Raw genomic sequence first — 20,643 nt, 5'->3', positions numbered from 1 at the left:
AACCACATTTCAAGCACAAAAAAAGGGGAAGACATGGTCGAGGTAACCTGCCTCTTTGCTGCCCAGATGCTGCTCACTGTGGATGATGGAGAACCTCAAGATCCCTTGGATGAGACAGGCTTTTTTCCAATGGAGGGCACCTTCAGAGGCAGGGTTGTTCCCCCCACCCACCCATCCAGCAAGTCCTTAAAATGGAGGACAGCCTTCCCTTCAAAAAAAGACAGGTGTCAATCTTCTGCCCATCTCCCTCCCTGCAGTTTTCCTGACCCCAACCATAGCTAAGGGGCTTCTCGAGCCACATCATGGTGGTGATGAGCAGTGTTGTAATTTGTAGGTGGGCAGTGGGCTGCTGATTTTGTCCCTAGTAAAGGGCCGTGCAAGCAGATTGCCCTATAAAAAGGAACGACCGCACACGAGTGGCAAGGAAAACGCCAATGATGACATCTGTGCATCAACTGGAACTTGTAAGGCAAGAAGAAGCAGCCACGCTAACCCTTCACCAGCTTCTTTCCTTCAAAAAGTTTGCTGCTGTATTTCTGTGACAGAAAGATGCTGATTCCCTGCCAAGGAAGGGCTTGGGCTGCATTTGTTCTGGAAGAGTTTCTGAATGGATAACCTTGTCAGCTCTTCCCAGGGGAAAACATTGTTCCTTAAGGAATTCAGAAAGGAGGAAGCTGTGAAGATAGATTTTAGTAGCAGTCCTTCCGCTACAGGATGAGAAGGACTTCTCAGCTGACTGATGATTTCCTGGATTTACCTCCTGCAAGATGCTGGCCCAGACTCTCTAGGAATCAAAGGGGGAAAGCCATCATCAGCCTATGGGCTCTGAAGCCTATCTGTGTGCAGTTTAGACTGTTATTATTTTAGCCACTGATCATCACACTAAAAATGGTTGCAATGGTGATGTGACAAATCAGCTCATTTCAGCCCATAAAGAATCCCATGGTCATATATAGTTTGATCACCATATTTCCAGTTCCCAATCAAGAACAGATATTATTTGTCAGTGTTTCCTTGCTATCCTAATTTAGATCTCTGAATGGCCATAACTGGGTGAGGAATTTAGAATCCTCAGCCGGAGAGATTCTAATATCTGCCCAGAAACTACAGCTGAGAATCCCAAGTCTCTACAGAACTACAGGTCCCAGAATTCCATATAATGGAGCTGTGGCTGTTAAAGAGGTATCAAACTGGCCCAGCTGTGGAGTTTAGGTAGACATCAGAGTTAATCACTGTCCTGCCTCAGTCTGTGCAGTCGTAGGAACAACGGGGAGATGTTGTGAGATTGTTATCGCTGTAACAGGTCTAAAGTGCAAGATCCACTCAAAGAGGGATAAGAATGGTCCATTATCCATGGCTCATCTCGGCTCAGTTCCTAAAGTCAATGCAGTTTGGTCTGCGTCCTAACAGGAAAGCAAACCTTATGGCCATCAGGATACCTTGAATACTGTAAGGAGCCTGTCTTCAATCAGACACAAGCTCTCATTAGGTCGGCCGGATTGGATCATGAGTTTTCAGCATCCTCTGCAAATTGGCTCTGGTTTCACCTCGGCACTCAGTCCAGCCACGTAGACACTCGATGGCGTTTGGCACACCAGTCGCTCCCACCAAGGGCCGCTTGAAGCTGGGGGTGGGGCGGGTGGACGCCCCCTCCCGTCCAGTTTTGGCTGGAGACCCCTCCCAGTCCTGCCACCCCAACCACAGAATTAAAACTCATTTGGAGGCTCGCCGTTCAGCACAGATAGATTTCCCTATCTTGCACAGTGGCCTTAAAAGCCATGGGACTGTATTCCTTCCCCACCCACCCACCCACCCATTTTCTGAAACTGAAAAAGCTGCTGGGAGGGACTAAGAGAGAAAGCTTGGTGCCTTAATATTTTCCTTCTCCCTTCCTGGTCTCCCTGACTGATCAAAGTTAGATCACCTACAGTTTGGTACAGAGACCTGCCTTTCCCCCACTCTCTGTTATTCTGCAGCCTTGACGGCTTTGTATGCATGAATATACAAAGTTCGAGGTGGTGGCGAAGAAGCTTGAAGCTCTAAACAAGAAGTCATCGGTTTGAGTTTCACTTTTGTTAAGGACTCCCCAGGAAGGCTGTTGTAAGCCAGCATCTTTCCATCCTGCCCACATCTATTAAGAAATCAGGCCCCACTGTGCTCAGACAGACTTAATTCCTGCATGGTTAAATCTGGGTTTTAACATTTTTAGCCCAGCCTTCCTCCATGGATTCAAACCTGGGTCTCCACATCCTGGCCTGATAGCCAGGCTCATCTTGTCCACTCGCTATGCATGGAGAGCTAAACTGGCCCCATCTTAATGGGTGAATAATGTGAAACCCTTCTGATCTTCAAAAGGGCAATAATGCAAATATTGAAAAGCCTGTACCGTTTCAAGGAGACAAGTAAGCCCACCATAATTCAACTGGGCTTACTTCTTACTGGCAGGACAGCTTGTTTTGGGTTTTTTTAAAATATCATGAATAAATGAATGTCTGTGCATAAGCTACAGAACTCTGTCAAAGGAAACTACCGTCCTTTCTTTTCCTAGTAGATACCGCAAGAGAGAGATTTGCATGTTTAAATAAAAATTCAGTTTATTAAAAAATAATAATAACATACACATTATTTCTGCACATTGTGCATACACACACATACACACACTGTTAGGTGCAACCACAAAAGACAAAAGATCCATCAATAAATAAACAGCACCCTCCGGGCCGTACACGTAGCGCCTTCTAGGGCGCGAGAAGGGTCATCAGGTCCACGTGGCTTTCCCCCAAGACGAGGTCCCGCTTCATGCTGCACCCTTTGTTCACCGCCTTCATCCGGACGGAGAGGCTGTAAAGGTCGTCCTCGGAGATGCCGAGGAAGAAAAAGTCCTCGTTAAAGATGGGGTTCCGGCTGCGCTTGATGACTGTACTGCGCTGCTTCTGGAGCTTCCCCGGCAGGAGGGAGAAGGTGATGCAGCAGTTGATGTTCTTGGGCTCCGAGGAGGAGGAGGAGGAGGAGGAGGAGGCGCCCCCGTAGAGGCCCTCCACGCTGATGAGGCGGATGCGGAGCCGCCTGTTCTCCGGGCAGTACTCCGAGGAGAGCCGGAGCAGCCCCCCTTTGTCCATGGGCACGGTGCTCTCGTGGCCCAGCCTCTCCCGGCCAACCCCGCAGGGCAGGTCGAGGGGGAAGATGGGCAGAGGGGAGAGGCTGTAGGCCCGGGAAGAGGCGTCGAAGAGGCTCTCCGAGGACCGCCGGACGGAGTTGGGGCTGCTGTCGGTGGAGCTGCCCTCCTCGGCCGACAGAGAGTGGGCCCGGGCCATGGGGCCCCCGGAGCCGGTCCTGCCCGGCAGGCGCCGCTGCCCGAGCAGCCCATCCTGGCTGCGGGCTTTGAAGAGCGAGCCGGCCGGCCGGGGCGGGAGGCGGCCCAGCAGCGGGGAGCCGAAGGGCGAGGACTCGGCCGAGGAGGCGGTGGTGTCGCTGTCCCAGGCGCCCTGCCGGGCCGGGAAGGAGGGACTCGCGCCGGGCGGGCTGGGGGCCAGCTCTCGGCCGCAGCTGTAGCTGCTGGCTCTGGATCGGGGCCGGCGGGAGCCCGGCAGGGGAGAAGAACCGCCGCCGCCCGGAGCATCCCGGTGGAAGATGGACTCTTTCCTCCGGGTGTGGGGGCTCTCCAGCAAGGTGCAGAAGCCGTAGGAGGTCTGGGCTTTCGGGACGTGGGGCAGAGAGAGCGCCGCCTGGGACTGGGGGTCGGCGTTGGTGGTGCCGCCGTCTCCCTCGCCTCCGCCTCCTCCTCCTCTTTCGGCGCCCGAGCTCTCCTCCACGCTCTCCACCTGGATGAGGTGGGGCAGGACCAGTCCCGGGGGCCCGTGGGCGGCGCACTGCAGGCCCGGCTCGGTGAGGCAGCGGTGAGGCAGGAAGGCCGAGCCGGGGCTCTTGGCCGGAGCCGGGCTGGCCAGCCGGGGAGGGATGCAGAATTCCGGGATCCGGTCCGGGGTCAAGACGTTGGCGAAGGCGGCGCCCGGCGAGCCGGCTTTATCGGCCGCAGGAGGGGAGCCCAGCGATAAGGGGCTGAGCGGGCCGGCCTCTCCTGGCGCTGCCCGCATTTTCTCCAGGAACCACATCGGGGCGAGCGATTCGAGCGCTTCGCACGAGATCCAAGGGGCTGGTGCCTCCTGCTGCAAAGGAAAGGAGAGGAAAATCCAGAGACGTGAACACCTCTGGATAAAGCACCCAAGATCTTTTTTAAAAAACGAAAGAACTAGCCGTCTACCTCGAGGGGCTTTTAAACAAGAGCTTCCAAATTCCTTTTTTAAAAAATCACAACTCCCCACATTCATTTATGCATTAATGTGTTTCAAAGCCACTTGCACGGGAGCTGAGGATTCAAAGTTTCTTTTGCAAGCTCTGGCATAGAGCAGGATCCCTGGGGAACTGGGGGTGGGCAGGCAGGCAGGCAGGCAGGAAGCGCCTCCCAAACTTTTGACAGCCCTATAGGGCACCAAGGATGCCTGGCTCGCAACCCCATCCTCATAGCCTGTCTGAACCGAAGGGCTACAAAGCGGATTTTCTTGAACTGGACTCTTCCCCCCCCCCCCGCGCCTCGCTGCTACCTCCACCTGCGCAGAATCGGGGTGCACAAAGCCTTCCTCCCAGGACCCCCAAAGTTTCCTGGGGCTTATAAAAATGCCAAGCAAGTTTTGGACTAAAACGTCTTATTTTCCCGGTTACCGCAAGGGCTTCCCTATGTTAGCAGAGAGCGGAAAGGATTCGGCCCACCCAGTCCTCCAAAGTTGAGCTCAGCTTCAAATAAATAATAATAGCAACTGCAGCTACAAGAGCCGCAAGAAAGCACATTTTGGCAAACGGTTGGTAGCCTCTTGCAGGGCTCCCGATGCCCTACTCCTGAGTAACGACTCGACCTGAAGATCGTGGGAGCACCTTCTCCGCCTACCTTGCAGGGTCGTCGTTTCTCGGGGCTACCCAGAGAGCCTTGCGCCCAGCCACGCAGCCCAGCACTCCGCCCTCTGCCTCCGCAGTGAAGACGCGGCGCTTCGGACACGCTCTTTTATCGGCGAGGCGCGGCGCGGAGGAGCCAATGGCGGGCCGGGGAGGGGGAGCCGCGCAGCCAGGGGCGCCTCCCATTGGCCCGCCCCCGGCACCCCGCCCCCCCTCGCTCGCGCGGCGCCAGCGGCCCGCAGGTGCGCAAACCCCGCGGAAGGGGAGCGGCGCCCGTCTGGCGCAAGAGGCACTTCTTGGCGCTCGCTGTGCCAGCCTTTCCGCGGAGCGCGCGCAGCCGACGGGGGTGCCAGGTGGGCCAGTCCGGGCCGCCGCCGCGCAAAACAGCGCTTGTGCGCAGCCTTGAGCCTCTCTTTCCCGGCGAGGCGGCGGCCGGGGCAATCCCCAGAGAGAGAGGCGGACACAGGCTCGGGGATTCCCCGTCCCTTCCCAGCTGTTGTCTCTCCGCTGCTCTGTCCTAGTTTGGAAACTCCGCGGGGCGGAGACCCGCCGCTCTGAATTGCTAACCGGCCAAAAGATTGCGAAGGGGCAGAAACAGAGAGGTTTAAGAAGAGAGGGAGCGGAAGGAGGACGGACTGCTTTGGAAAGTTTGCGCCGCAAAACCCTTTATTGAAAAGAAAAGAAAAGAAAAGAAAAGAAAAGAAAAGAAAAGAAAAAAAACCAACTGCCCTGCTCAAGAAGGTTTTGAGAAGAATAAGTTTTGAAAAAGAAGAAGAGGGACATATTGAAAACCGGAGACCTCTTGCCCTCTCATTGGGTACTGACCACCACATCTTGTAGCAGGGAGTTGCGTAGATTAATTAGGGACCCTCCAATGGTCTTTCCACCTTGCACGTTTTAGGTTTGTTTGTCTTTAGACAGGCTCTGACGATTTTTGCTGACTTTTTCCACCAAAGAATGGAAAAGATGCTGTCCGAAAAGTCACCCACCCTTGCCAGAGCCCCTGATGGCTGTTGGTTGCCCTTCAGTCCGTGGGAAAAACCCCTGGGCTGGCGGCTCACACTCGGAGCCTCTGCTCGAGGTGGAGGCTGGGCTTGGATGGAGTGACAGGGACCCGATCACGCCAGGTCTCCGCCGCCTCGCTTGCTGATGAGCCCGGTGGGTGCCAAGGCAACACACCTGAGGGCAGGTGTCAATGGCCAGGTGAATGCGAGGATTCCAGACACACACACCCCTGGAAAAAAAACACAGGCATGTTAATCCGCGCACCACCACCCCCACGTCTTTCTAAGTGAGGAGTCCCTCCGTCAGCTTCTTTCCCCCTGGTGTGGTAGCTTGATGACAGTCACTGGCTCAGCACCATCAGGAGAGACCTGGCAGATGGTATTTATCTCAGGAGGCCCCTGGGCTTCGTGCTTTCTGGTGCTGAATCCGGAGCTGGTGCTAGGCTGCGGCTAAGAAAGAGGCTTTATCTCTGCCTCCCTCATCATGGAGGAAGGGCCTGCCACCTCTCGGCAGTGGCTCAGCTTAATAATAATAATAATAATCCCGGAGATTCACCATGTTCATTTCTAGGACTAATGCAAAATACCTCTTAGTAGGACCTATAAACGACTAATTTTCAAAACGTGTAAGTTTCTTCTGGGATTCTTTGTTTGTTTTTAATTTCCCAGAGAGAGGCATTTAAAAACACCCTCTTCCCGAACTGGTTGAAACCAGCTCTCAACTCACCTTAAGCAACGTGCCTGGTGGATCATCATAATTCATGCATAATTGTTGGACTCTAACCCCAAGAAAGAGATTTTTATTCACGAAAGCTTGCGCCGAGTGCCTGGTTTTTAGTGCCCTAAAGGAAGGCATCGCCTCTTCTCCTTTTGGATTGTGCAAAGGGCCGTGGGGGCCCTGTCTCTGTGGTCTTCAAGAACCTCTGGGTTATCTGAGGTGGGAAACCATCGCTCCGGGTTGGCGATGCTTGCTTGCACGCACACACACACACACACAAAATGCAGAATGCAGACACTTCTCAAAGACTGAAGGGGATGCTTTGGACACAGATGTTCCCAGCAGCTGGATGCAGGTGAAGGGCTGGACAACTCTTTCTCTGCTGAAGGACACAGACGGGGGTGGTTCATGGCCACCTTGTTGACTGCCCTGCCAGCCCGGAGAAGCATGCTCAGAATTCCAAGGGTGACTGAATCTCCCTGGACACACTCCTCTCCCCATCCCCCCAAATGGCCTTGAAAACCAGCAGAGCTTGGCAGGGGTGGGGGGGGAAGAGAAGTTCCTTCTTTGGCTGACGGTTCCTCAACTCCAACCACCAGCATGTCCTCAGCGTGGAGGATTCTGGGACGTGTCGTCCACAAATGGAGCATTTTGAAGCTCTGCCTCTACTACACGGTGCTGTGGGCGAATGCACGCAACGACCGTGCCCGAAAGTTACTGCTGTCTGTTTTTCAATATTACAAATAGCAGGTCACAGAATCATTGAATAAGAGTCCTGGTTTTCTGCCCGCCCGGGTGTCCCAAAGCAACATGGAGTGGAATGGATAATATTGCATTCTTTTAAAAGCCTTACAGAGCCACCCACTAGAGAACACAGAGGGCCGGGCGAGGCTTCAGCCCTGTGTGCTGCTGCCTTTATCCTTGGCCTGGAGCGAAATGTTCAGAGCTGGGAGTACCCAAACTCTTTCCCTTCCAGTGTGGGAAGGAGTTGAGAGAGACGGAGGGAGGGAGGGAGGATGAGAACAGACTTGTTTTTATGTTTCTGACATCCTGGCCACGCTCATCTAAGACCCGAACCGTTCTGTCTCTGCCAAAACTAGGCCAAGGACCTCCAGTCCTGAAAGAATGGATTGTGCCGCTCCTTGACCTACATTTGTCCAGGAGCTGGGTTGTGAAAAGGGGGGGGGAGCGTAGAAAAGCAGTAACAGCTTTCTGAGAAGCACACAGAGGCTCTTCTCTGTAAAAGCCCCAGGAACGATCAGACAAGAAACAAGACAGCAGCAAAAGCAAAACAGTAAAGAAGACAAAAACCCGGTGGCACCCTAAAGACTACCTGCTCTCTTTTAACGTGAGCTTCCGTGGATCAAGTCCGCTTCTTCAGACGTACGAGTGAGATGGTAGAGGCTACGTGGCAAAACATGTATTTGTGGCTCCCGCTTTAAGAAGCCATGTTTGGTCAATAGAGAAACAGCAAATTTTGTGAGACTTTTCATTCTTGGTAGTGACTTCAGGCCCCTGTTTGATACCCAGTTCTTTTCTTTTAAGAGCTTTGGCCTTCTAGAAATGGCAACAACAGTCAGTTGCCCAAAGAACCACCAAACTATAGATAACAACAAATAACACATGGCAATGAGTACAAATTCCCAATTTACCTTTGAAGCTTCTTCTGTAAAGGTGGCCGTATCTAGTTGAGGAGGAATTTGGCCTGTGGAAAAATATGGCAGATAACAACATGATTGGCATATTTCACATTTGGCAATGGCTTAAGAAACCCTGACTAATATTTAATCTGCTGAGATGGTCACCAAGCATATGCATATATTTTATCTCAGCTATCACCCTCTGGATCCTCGTCCTGTAGTGTTTCCACTCCTTCAATAGGCCTTCCCTCCAGGTTTCCAGGTGAGCCTGATGAGCAGCCGAGCAGCTGCTACACAGGTCAGGGCCTGAGCCTGCAAACACCAGGCTATTCCTGGGTCAGGCTGGCCCCGATCCTGCAGCTGCCAGGGCAATACGGTCCAGATCCTGACAGGGAGAGAGGAGAGGGGAAAAGACCCTTCCCCATTCTTGTCTGCCCTGTTTCTGTGACATCGCAGGGGATTTCCCCCTGGCAACACCCCCAAAGCCTGCTTGCTTCCCAACTCAAGCTCAGATCCTGAAATCTGAAGGAATGGGGTGGTGGTGCTCCTCACCAAGTGAGGCTTGTTAAGGGGGGGGGGGAGAGATGGTGAGGGAACACCTGACATCCCCGATGGAGAATGGGATTAGAGTCTTATTGTCCATTGAGCCACTTCAGTCCCAGCGAGTTGGGATGTTCAGTCCAATAGCGCCACCTGCTGACACGTCAGAGCCTGGACAAGTCGCTTTGAGTAGGTGGGGTGGGTGGCCACGCTGAGTGGATGAGAGAATTCGGGTACAGTAGTTGTAGTTCCGCAAAAGTAACTTTCCTAAGCTCTATGCGGAGAAGACTGTTTCTCCTCCTTCTCCGGGAAAGAGAAATAAATAAATAAATAAATAAATCTCATTTATAAATAATAAATAAAAAGTATAAATGAATACAAATTATAAATAATAAATTAAATAATTATTTTTTAAAAAAAGTCTAAAGGTTCCACCTAGAGCGCAGCTATAGAATTTGTAAATTGGTGTATAAATTGGTAATGTTCACACGGGCTCTACGAGCTTCAAAGTAATTTTGGCATTCAATGTAAGCTGTAATAGGACATAGATAAGGCCTATGATAGGGAGTAGGAGATATTTACAACGATGTTTGAATATGGTTTTATATATATGTATATGGATGTTTTTAGTCCTTTGGTGTTTTAGTATTTTTAATGTTTTTAGATTGCTTTTATGTTCCCAAATTTAATAATGTATCTTAATTTTGCTGGTCAATGACCGTAATAAAACATTTCATTTCATTTCAAAAGTCTAAATAAATAAAGGAAAGGAAGGTGCTTTATGCACAGTAATAGTAACAAGGAAGAGGATCTGGCCCATGACGCTCCAAGGGATGGCGCGGGGCCTCTTCCTCGGAGGAAGGCTTTGCAGGATCTCTCTCTTCCCTCCCCCCCCCCCCGCCGCCCGTTCTTGCCAAGGAGGCGTTGATGGAGTCTCTCCTCCCTCCCCCTCCCTCCAAAATAACCCCTTCGAGGCAATGCGCCCCAGAGAGGCAGGGAACCCCCAAGGAGTGACGCGCAGCTGCTTTTAAACCCCTTCCCCACTTCCCAAGTGTTTCGCTCTGGAACCGAGGTTCTCTCTTGCCTTGCACTCCCGACCTCTTTGGGCTTTCCCTCCTCCACCTCCTGCCCCCCTCCCTCCCTCCCGCTTTGGGCACCGGCCAGGCAGGGATCGTTGCACCCGACGCGCGGCTGCCAGCGAGCGAGCCCGCCCGCCGTGCCCGTCCCCGCCACCTGCTCCTCATTCTCTTGACTGCGCGTCGGTGCCAAAGAAGAGGCCAGCCCTCTCAAAGAGGCAGCAAGAGGGAGGACCCACGGGGAGGGGAAAGGGCTTCCACGGAGGGGCTGGGAACCGTGTCTCCTTCGGGTCTTTCTTTCATGATGGGTTGCAAACAGATCTGACCCCTCACACACACACACTTTTCTTCCCTGTGACGGCAAAGTGGTGGGCCTGACATCCTCCTCCTTTCATCCATACCACGGTAACCCTGCCAGGTAGTCAGGCTCAAAGGGTACAGCTGGCCGAAGATCAAGCAGGGAGTTCCATGGCCAAGTGGAGACTTGAACCCAGGTCTCTTATGTGCCATTCCAGCATTCGAACCATGGTGCCACACCGGATGTGGCGGGGAAGGGGAGAGGAGGGTAGCCACACACACACACACACACACACACACACACACACACACACACACACACACACACACACACACACACACACACACACACACAGAGTAACATATTGCACCACCAAATGCAGCCCCTTTAAAATAACAATAATAGTAATACCCCATTTCTATAATATGCGTGATTTTTCTGGCGAGTTTTGCAACTACCCTGGATCACCAGAAAGATGAACGAGTGGGTCCTCAAGCAAATCAAGCCTAAACTTTCTCTGGAAATGAAAATGACTCAGTTGAGGCTGCCCTACTTCAGGCGCATCATGAGAAGACCAGACCCCCAGGAAAAATCAATAACGCTGGGGAAAGTTAAAGGCAGCAGGAGAAGAGGAAGAGCTGACATGAAATGGATTAACTCCCTAAAGGAGCAGCCTTGAGTTTGCAAGACCTGAGCAGAGCTATACAGGATAAGGACCTTTCAGGGGCTACTGACCCACTGGTTGGCTATGGGCCAGAAGTGACTTAGTACATAACTACATGTCTTGAGGTACTGTCTGATGACTTGGAAAAATTGCTTTATCGGACTACAACACCCAGGATCCCCCAGTTTGCAAGCCCCAGTAGGTCTGCTCTAGCCGGGCAATTCTGGTAGACTCTCATCCTCTGGGAGCCCTTGGGGCCTGGTGGTTTTGGGCATTTGACCGAGACCCTGTGTTCAAATCCCCAGTCAGCCGCGCCCTGGGTTGCTCGGAGAGGTATCTCTTGGAGAGGCTTGAAAGTAGTGCAGAATATAAACGCAACCAAACAAAAGTAATAAGTACTGTAATTTTAAAAGTAACATTTCCCAAGCTCTGGGCCCATCCGGTGGAGTCCTAGGTGCCCCCACGGCTTCCCTGGGGTTTCACAAAAACCTGTTTCCCATCACCTGGCCCTTCTTGAACCACAGATGATGGGGACTCAAGCCGGTCGCTCTCTTTCCCTCCTTCCTCTGCCTGCCTGCCTCTCTCTCTGCAAGGGAGATGATTTCATCCTCCTCTCGTCTTCTCCCTGGTCGTCTCTCCAGCACCAGGATCAGGGAAAGGGCAGCGTTCCAGCTGCACTAATTCACAGCAGCTGGGGATCAGAAAGTACAGGGAAATAAAACTGATTTACAGTCGCATCTGATCATAGACAAGGAAGGATGTACAGTCTGGAGGTTTGTACCCGAAGAGTCTGCTTTATTTTTGCTGCTTTCATGGCTAAAAAAAAAAAACACCAACCTCCTCAACCTTCTTTCTTGGACCAAAGTAAAGAGGACCAGCCAAGATTTGCCTGGATGGGGTCTCTGGCAGAGGGCCGGATTCGTTGGCTCCAAGAAGGGGAAGACAGAATGACAGCGCTTTGGACAAGGACAATTCCCCACCGGTCCGTTGGGTAATCTCCGCTAGAGCAGGCACCTTAATTCCATGGGGCTTCTGTAACTGATCCAACCCCTTTTGTTCAAGGGGCCTACTCTAGCTGAGACAAACCCCTGGGATTTAGCTCCCCCAAAGAATCACTTCCAACCTCCAAGCAAAGCAACATTTATGGATGTTGGTTCTTCAGAAAGGACGAGTCGAATGGAGGCAACCTTAAAAGTTTGTCCCCACATTCCCCCCCCCAAGCCTCGATCTCTCCACCCCTTCTCATCAGAAATGAAAGCCTCCCCCCTGCCCCGCTTCTCAAAAACATGACCGTGGATAATGCAGGGGCCTCTCCCGCAACAGCTGCCAACATCTGGAGGGGCCAGCCTGTGTGTTTAGGGCCTCCCCACCTGTTCTGAAAATGGAGCCGGAGGAATATTTAACTCCCCGACTTCCTCCCGGAGGCTCTGATTTTGGCAGTAGCTGCCTTGATCATCTGCTTCATTTAACGGTTCAGGGCACAATCCACTGGGGAGGCCTTGGGCAGGGCCCCCGATGGGTTGAACGGGGTCAGGTCTTCACAAGGGAACTTTCCAGAAGTTTGAATTGACCCAGGAAGTCCATGAGTTAACTCCCCAAGGCACTGTTTTCCCAGTTATTCATTCCAGAATATAAACCAATAGCTGCCAGCCACCGGGAAGGAAAACTCAGTTTTCCACGGCCATTATTTTCCCAAAGATTCTTCTGTAGGATGAGAACACGGCTCATTTGCTAACTTTATGCCCTAGGTGTATCTCCTGCCCTTTCCTACGAGGGGATTCCGGTAGCATGGATGCTCTTCCTTGCAACCCACTTATTTCACAACAACAGTTCAAGGTAGGTTTTGACTGACGAACTGATCCAGTAAGTTTCATAGTTGAAGAAAGATTTGAACACGGATCTCGCAAGTCCCACTAACCCCTCTACCCCATCATCCCATCCAGGGAGCTACAAAGAAGGCAAACCAACGGGGTAAGGTGGCTGCACAGGAACCAAATCTCATTAGAGGCAACAGGATGATAGAGTAGGGGGCTCCCAGCCTTTGGGTCACCCAGTGTTCCTTTCGGACTGGAGTTCCCAGAAGCCCCACTGAACATAGCCAACATGGATTCTGGGAGTTGTAGTCCAAAAAGCCTCCCACAAGGGGGACCACCATGGTGAAGGATCTGTTAGATACATTTTCCCCTCTCTGGGCCCTACTGATCCGAACTCTCTTGCAAAGATCACAGTGGGTGGGAAGATGGGATTTGATAGGTGGAAAACAGAAGTCCACAAGGAACAACAGACGGGCAACATTTGGTTTTCGGATGAGAATGCCCATAATAGCCACCCAGTGGATGCCTCTTCTTGACCATGTTGGAGCCCTTCAGTCTGAAAGAACCCTGGATCTTTTCTGGACCACCGTTCCCAAATTGTCTAGGGCAGGATGGCTGCCACATTAAACATTATAAGGATTAGGATCCGGTTAAACTGAAAACAACCTGATGGCATAGAACAACAACCAAGGTCCAAAGGCTCCCCACGGATGTTTCTCCATCTGCAGAGCATGAACATACCCAAGAAAACACCAATAATGTTTGACGGCAGACTTGTATAGGCTGTTAAGTGTAAACTTTGGATTGGCCTTGGATTCTAATCCCAACTTAATCCAGGCTGATCTTCAAGCCCTTTTCAGTCTTAGAAGATTCAAGGCCACCGTCTTTAAGCAAAAGATCCAATCCCATTATGGATCATTTTAACCATCTGGCTTTCTAGAAGAATATCTGGCGCTTAGCAAGTGTGGGAGAATTAAGGCTTCTCATATTGGCACTTATGGGACAAGCCCCGAAGGCTTTGCTCGGTATCCAAGCAAATGGCACTAATTTTGATGATCTGTGAAGCCCGCTTTTCCACTCCCTTGCCATCCAAAGGATTACAGGCCTTGGGAAAGTGAAAGGGGTTTTGGTTACAGCTCCCAGAAAGCCAAGGTGTCTGAGCTTTACAAGAAGCATAATATTGCTGACTTTAATCCGAGAATAAGATCCTGCACATTTAGACCTGCCGTGGCCATGCCAACCACAAGGTGAACAGAAACACAGAGACCCTGGAAAGAGCCAGGGGGCCCTTGTCTGAAGCCAGCCAGATAAGGAGTAGCTCAGGCACCAGAGGGGATTAGGAAGATCTGTGGGGCAGAGTGACCCTTGTTGAACTCTGAGCTTCCCATTGTCCTGTGGATATTGTCTCCTTCATGGCTGACAGCCGCTCCCTTGCAACAGACCTCTTTGGTTTAATCCAGGAGTCAAAGAAATAAGGAGAAAAAGATGCCGTCCTATTGCTTAACCTCTTTTATCCTCAAGGTGAGTTTCAGGAACAATGCTCTGTTTGAGAAGGAAGCTGTTTTATCTCTTGGCCCATCTCGTTTACTCTTCTCCCTCTGCAGTTTAGCTGGAAGGGACCCTTTGGATCGCTGAGTCCAAACCATGTCAAGGAGGCACCGTTGGGGGATCAAACTCCCAACCTCTGGCTCCACAGCTGTTCAGATGTGCAGCCTTCCTAAGAAAACACCCCATTAAACCTTGGACCGCTTGAATGCAAAACAGGTGCTCTGCCCTTCCTGGGACCAATGGTGGCTCTTAGGCAACAGCCTTTTCCTTCTTTTCCAACAATGTCTTAATAAAGTTAATGAATGTCACGTTTCCTGTGGTGTACAACGTTCCCATCAGGAAGCATCAGAAGCCACCTTATCTTAAGCCAGATTCTTGGTCCTCCTCTCCTGCCGTTATCCATCCCAAGTATCATCAGAAGCTCTCCATGGTTTCAGGCAGGTTGCTCTCCGGACCCCATCGGGAGGTCTGCGGAATTCCTTGGCAGCCTCCCATCCACCAAGCAACCAGATCGAACCTTGCTTAGCAGCCAGATTCTAGGACACACGAACTCTGGAAAGGAGAAGTGGGCTGTCTGTTTATGTTTATTGCATCTGGTATTTATTTTGCTGCATTCATTTTTCACACAAGAGTAAATGTATTCATTTCTCACCCAGGAGGAAATAATGCACCATGAAGCATATAAATGCCATCTTTCCCTGGACCAAAAAAAAAAAACAGAAATAAATTTTGGCTTCAAATGGGATTTAGAGGGTTTATGCATGAGAATCCAGAGTGGGGGGTTCCTCCCCCTCAGCTGCTATGCTGCACACAGACCCTCGTTGTGCATTAATCACACAAATACAACATAATGAATTTTGCTCATGAAGCCAATTAGATTCTGGCTGTGGCCCAGGAAAGGAAAGGTCCTCTTGAGATTTAGGATCCTGGTGCACAAAAACTAGACAAGGTAGGCTGTTGAGATCCACCCAAACAGGACCACGGCTTTGAAGATCAGAAGGACGACAGCGCTGTAAATCAAAAGCAGACTCTCCAAGGGGGAATCGCAAAAATGCAGGACAAAAAGGGAGGCACAGATGTTGCCCTGCTACTAAAAGAATGAAAGCAAAATCATAAACATACATACAGTAGATCATGATTCTCACCCTTTCGGGTAATAGTTCCTCTGGAAAACAAGGTGCTAACAAGACAGCGGCTATGAAAGGAAGTGGTTCCTTTCCCCATCTCTCTGAATGGTGCTTGCAGTAAATAGACAGACAGAAAGAAGGCAATAGAGATAAGTACAGCCGGCATTCTGTTTTTTGCAATGGCAACAAAAATGTAATGCAGCCAAGCCAAGAGGCTGGCAACCGAGGTGGTGAGGGCTTCAGCCATGATCCTCCGAAGAAGCCAAGGGCAGACAAGTAGAATTCTTCAAGCTGCTAACGTCACTCACCAGAGCCATGGACTAGCATCCTGTTTGGGGCAGGAGGGGAAACCACACAAGCATTCTCCAGTTCCAGGAGAACATGGACTGGGCTGACAGCTCGCCACCAGGGTGAGACTCAGCAGGCTGAGGGGCTGGGGGACCCTGCTGGACCCTGGAGGCGGCTTCCACGATCTCCCTTCCATGATGGTGTAATGACACCGGATACTGGCCAGAGAAGGTACCACTTTGCAAAGTCAGAAGGCCAGACTCCAAGCATTTACACCAGGTCTGGCAAAGTGAGAGATGTCGGGGAGAAAATATGTACACACCGTTCACGGCAGGGTCTGCGATAAATAGCCACCCCTGAGTTCTGCACGGCTGACTAGGCTGCTGTTTCCCAAAGGAGAGTCCAGGCTTCACAGGAAGATGCAAAGCTGCCTTAGACAGAAAAGGGGCGCTTGGTCCATCCACCCCAATGTTACCCACTCTGGTCCTGTTTCACTTCCAAAATGACAGCAGTGGATCCCCAGTGCAAATCTCTGGTCGGGAAGGCAAGAGAGAAGACTGCAAACGGATTTGATTGAGGGTGAGGGAGGGGTAGGGACCTAGTTTAAGTCTTCCTCCATGAACCTAGCTTGTGAAATGAACAGCTGATAGCATTCACAGTTATATTCACAGTTTTTGGAAGAATTATTTCTCAGCTGGAAAGGAAGGTCCTGATTATAATGTTGCAAGAACGCTCCAGGAAAAGGGTTACGGCATTCCCATTTCTGACTAGGTAAGTTTGCAGGGGAAATTTACAAGACAGAATGGATGACTGCCTAAGGCCCTTTTAAGGGCAGGAATCCATTCCCCCCCCCCTATGCTGCCCCGTCTACTCTTCCTTCGGCTATCAGACATAATTTTTGTCAACTTAAAACCAGGCCACCAACTCGTCATTTTTCTCTTTGAAGTTTTGTTGATGATAAATTAAGTGCAGTTTCTAACGGTCGGCTTGGCTTCCTCAAGCTGTGGGTGTCCGATCTGGAAGGATCTGCTGACCTTATCAAGGCCTCTTTGGTCCTACAGAGAAAAACACATCGAGTTGTTCTCACTGTCATCCCCCCCACACCCTGGGAAATGCCTTGCCCCATTTCCTCTGAGCTCCAGAACGGTTATATAGGATTTTCTCTCTAACTAGCTGTCTTTGCAAGGGTGGGAAGTAGATGAGCTACCAGAGATATACGCCTGTTGTCCATTCATGGATCGTGGTCCAGCTTCTGAGCTGAGCCTGGTGCCAATTCACGGTGTCACTGCATCTTGGCAGAGTGTCCTGCTGCCCGGGGTCCCCTCTGGTCCCCTTGTGACAGGGCCGAAAGGTGCCATTTCAACTTCCCACAACGCCTCACAAGTAGGGTGGCCCAGAAAGGCCAACAAAGAGCACCACGTTGCCAGAGGTAGCCTTTACATTAGGGTAAGTAGGGAAGCCACTTGAGCTAGGAGTTCTGGAGGGTTAAGAAAAAAGAGAGCAAAACAGAAATAATGTGCCTCTCTCTGGTTGGGCTGTCAAGAGGTTCAGGTTTTCTGGAAAACTTCTGCCATAATAACTTGATAGAGCTTGAATGCCATGAACCTGGAGAGTTATGGGTGGAGCAAAGCACGCAAGCTCTGATCTGAGAAACCATACATGACTCAGTACAATGCCTTAATTGGGGCACTATAATGTCCGTATAAGGAACGTGGTGGCGCTGCGGAGGAACATGGTGGTGCTGCCAGCTAAACCACAGAAGCCTCTGTGCTGCAGGGTCAGAAGACCAAGCAGTCGTAAGATCGAATCCACGTGACGGAGTGAGCGCCCGTCGCTTGTCCCAGCTCCCGCCAACCTAGCGGTTCGAAAGCATGCAAACGCGAGTAGATAAATAGGGACTACCTTGGTGGGAAGGTAACAGAGTTCCGTGTCTAAGTCGCACTGGCCATATGACCACGGAAGATTGTCTTCGGACAAAACGCTGGCTCTATGGCTTGGAAACGGGGATGAGCACTGCCCCCTAGAGTCGAACACGACTGGACAAAAATTGTCAAGGGGAACCTTTACCTTTACCTTTAATGTCCGTATAACTGACAGCTGGCCGTGAAGCTCAGTGTGTTAGGTCTCTGGCTGGGAGTTCGATTCCCCCACTGGGTGTCTCCAGGGAGAAGAGCCAGCCTGGGTGGCCTTGGGCCGGCTGCACATTGGGGCACCCCCAGAAGAAGGGAAGGGTGAACTACTTCTGAGTAGTCTCTATCTGGAAGACCTTTAAAAGGACCACCCTAAGTCAGAACCGACATGACGGCACATGATGATTATCATTATGTCACAGGAAGGGTTTCCTGGTGGCTTTGGGGCCCCCGGACAGCAAGAAGTCCTGTTCTTACTCCATAAAACAAGGGGTGCATCCAGGACAGAACTCTAATCCCACTCCCTCCGAGACCATAAAGAGAAGCCTTTCGCACTCTGAATGCTAGAGAAACCTGCCTTTGTTCCTGACGAAGACTTGACAACCTCGGTATCTGTGGATCATGCCCTTCCCCAAAGACAGGGGTTTCATCCAGCCCTTTTCTGAATCGGGGCTGCCTTGATGTGGTTTTCACTGTCAGCAGATGGCACTCTTTGTTCTGTTTTTAATTTCCTCTCCTTTAAAGACCCCTCTGGTTCCAAGCATCGCCATTCAGGTTGCCGAGCAACAGCCCCAAGGTGGCACAGCCTAGGACAAGATGGGAAGAAGGGCAGGCGGGCGGGCAGGCTGGCTGCCCTCGATCCATCTGTTTGCTTTCCGTATCTCTGCCACCCATCCTACAGCTTCTGATATGGCCGAAGAGGTCACCTTAGAAGCCAGGTGGTTTCCTCTAAGTCATGACCTAGCTTATGTATTTCTCTTTTTGCCTTTTCTAACATTCCGATCTAGGTCCTTCCTCCACAATCTCTCTTGTGTAGGCACACGTATGCATACACATGAACACACACACACACACCTCTCTCCTGTGCGGAACATAAATTGTTTTCTTTTAAACGCTGTTGACTTGGAAAGGCAACTTTGTGACAACAACTGCAACGCTTGACTGTTTATTTTAGCAGCCTATTTTGTAGAAACATGGCCACAACTGGGTAGCAGAGGATCGATTTTGCATGCAGAAGATGTTGGGCTACATTTCTGGCAGGGTCTCGTGTTAGAAGGGTCTCGTGTAGCTTAAGGTAGGAAAAGACCTGTCTCTCTCTCTTTTTGCTGGGAGTTGAAGAAAATTCTTGCCCATCAAAACCAGAAAGTGGGGAAAGTTGGCATTATGGAAACTGTGATTTTAAAAAAGCAACTTTTCCAGAACAGATCCTCTGAGTCAGATGGACCAGTGATCTTGAGGTCTACTGGCTTCTTGCAGGAAGATGCGGAAGAACCTTGGTCTCCTTATTCCAGGAGAGAGGAAACTTCTCCGGACACACAAGAGCCCAAGATGTTGGGAGGAGGACGATGGCTGAGCCAGAAATGCCAACAGCCAGAGTCTAGTAGGCAATTTCTGCCAAAAGGAAAACCAAAACAACTTTCTTGAACCTCCAGTTCCCAACGCCTTGGCCACTCTAGGACCTCACATGATCAGAGGTGTAGTCCAGCCTAACTAGAAACCCCCAGGTTCAGGGAACTCTGGGGCCAGAAAGTGTTCAGAAAGTCACTTTTGTGGCCTTGCAGGCTGGGGGGGGGCCCCTCCGGGAGGTTTCTGAGCTCTGAGACGGGCAAATAAGTCTAGGGTAAGGACAGCTTCCTGGGGTTGGTCCCACGATGCCACAGAAGCCACAGTGCGTGAGAAGCGAGAACCACGGGCGGCACCCAGTCCTGGCGGGAGGCCTTCTGCAGACCTTGACACGACTGTCGGGCAGCCCGGCTTGGCCCCACCACCCGCCCGACATGCAGAGAGTGGCTTATTTTAATTTCCCAGTCCCGTCACCCAGAAAGGGGTTTTCACCTGCGCCCGGTGATACCTATTCCCACCCCAAACCCCGTGTGCCGAGGGCGGCGTCTTCTCGAGGAAATGGACACTCATTCCTGCACCACCTGCTAAAAACAAAACACACACTTTAATCTGTGGGTCCTGCCAGTTCAGCAAAAGGTTTGTGTGTCCCCCCACCCCCCGAGCTGCTTTTGAGCGAGTCACTATCCTGCCTCAGTCCCCTGCTCTGAATTCCAGAGCTGAGTGAGGGCAGAGGAGCAAAGCTCTCTTCAGAATCCAAACTGGGGTGCCCTCAAGCCCCCCAAAAAAGCACAGCTCGAAGCAAGGTTGCCCATTTCCCCCCCCCAAGATGTAAAGTCCCCAACTTCCTTCACCCGCGAGAAGCGTGCCAACGCATTCCTTGAATATAATAAAGACCCCAACGCTTTTTCCCCCTCCCTTTATGAGGCCCGGGTCCTCCGCAGGCATTTTAAAAACGGCCGACCGGGCCCTGCGCAATGCCAGCCCCGAAGCTTTCCCTGCCGCCCCGCCAGGATCGGTGCCTTGCCTGCCTTTTAAGCTCTACCGCGCGGACTCTTTTTGACAGGAGCACCGGAGGAGGACCGGCTGATTTCGGGACTGGCTTCCAACACATTTGGGCGGTGGGTGTGTGGGTGTGTTGGGGGGGGGGGATTCCGCATCCCGGCCTTCCCCAAAGGCGCTCCGGGAGATGCTTTCCCCGGCTGAGCCCCGGCAGGCTTTCCCTCCTCCTCCTCCTCCCCCCAAACGGTGACCTTGCGGGGAGTGGAGGGATGGAGGGAGGGATGCGGGGAAAGGCAGCCGAGAGGCAGCGGGCGCTACCTAGAGCGCGTGGCTCTGCAGAGGGCGAGAGGGGCTCGATCCCCCCCCCGGGCCGGATCCCGAGCGGAGAGGTCGGTCCCTCCGAGGGTCGGGGGGGGAGGAGGAGGAGGAGGAGGAGGAAGGGCAGCTGGCCGCCCAGCCAGCCGGCCGGCCGGTCCCGGGGTGATGACGCGCTTCCTGCTCTCCCAG

General features: G+C 51.8%; 1 protein-coding gene across 2 annotated transcripts; it reads right to left on the bottom strand.

The window, feature by feature from the left end:
* Nucleotides 1-2,568: 2,568 nt before the first annotated feature.
* LOC110074572 (C2 calcium-dependent domain-containing protein 4C-like) lies at nt 2,569-6,190 on the bottom strand. 2 transcript variants are annotated; one of them, XM_072981790.2, is made up of 2 exons: nt 5,937-6,190; nt 2,569-4,166 (listed from the first exon to the last, which is right to left on the bottom strand). In XM_072981790.2, exon 2 carries the CDS (start codon nt 4,110-4,112, stop codon nt 2,739-2,741), a length of 1,374 nt encoding a protein of 457 aa, XP_072837891.2. In that variant the 5' UTR covers nt 4,113-4,166; nt 5,937-6,190; the 3' UTR covers nt 2,569-2,738. The 2 variants fall into 2 exon arrangements, with proteins under 2 accessions (XP_072837891.2, XP_072837890.2); XM_072981789.2 differs by lacking the exon at nt 5,937-6,190 and adding an exon at nt 4,943-5,074.
* Nucleotides 6,191-20,643: the final 14,453 nt, after the last annotated feature.

The sequence above is a fragment of the Pogona vitticeps genome, chromosome 12 (genome assembly GCF_051106095.1).
Source record: "Pogona vitticeps strain Pit_001003342236 chromosome 12, PviZW2.1, whole genome shotgun sequence".
NCBI lineage: Eukaryota > Metazoa > Chordata > Lepidosauria > Squamata > Agamidae > Pogona > Pogona vitticeps.
The sequence above is the reverse complement of the archived record's forward strand: the minus strand, read 5'-3'. Positions and strand labels throughout refer to the sequence as shown.

Coding starts and splice junctions, on each gene's coding strand:
- LOC110074572 (XM_072981790.2), bottom strand. CDS start 4,112: ATGTGGTTCCTGGAGAAAATGCGGGCAGCGCCAGGAGAGGCCGGCCCG.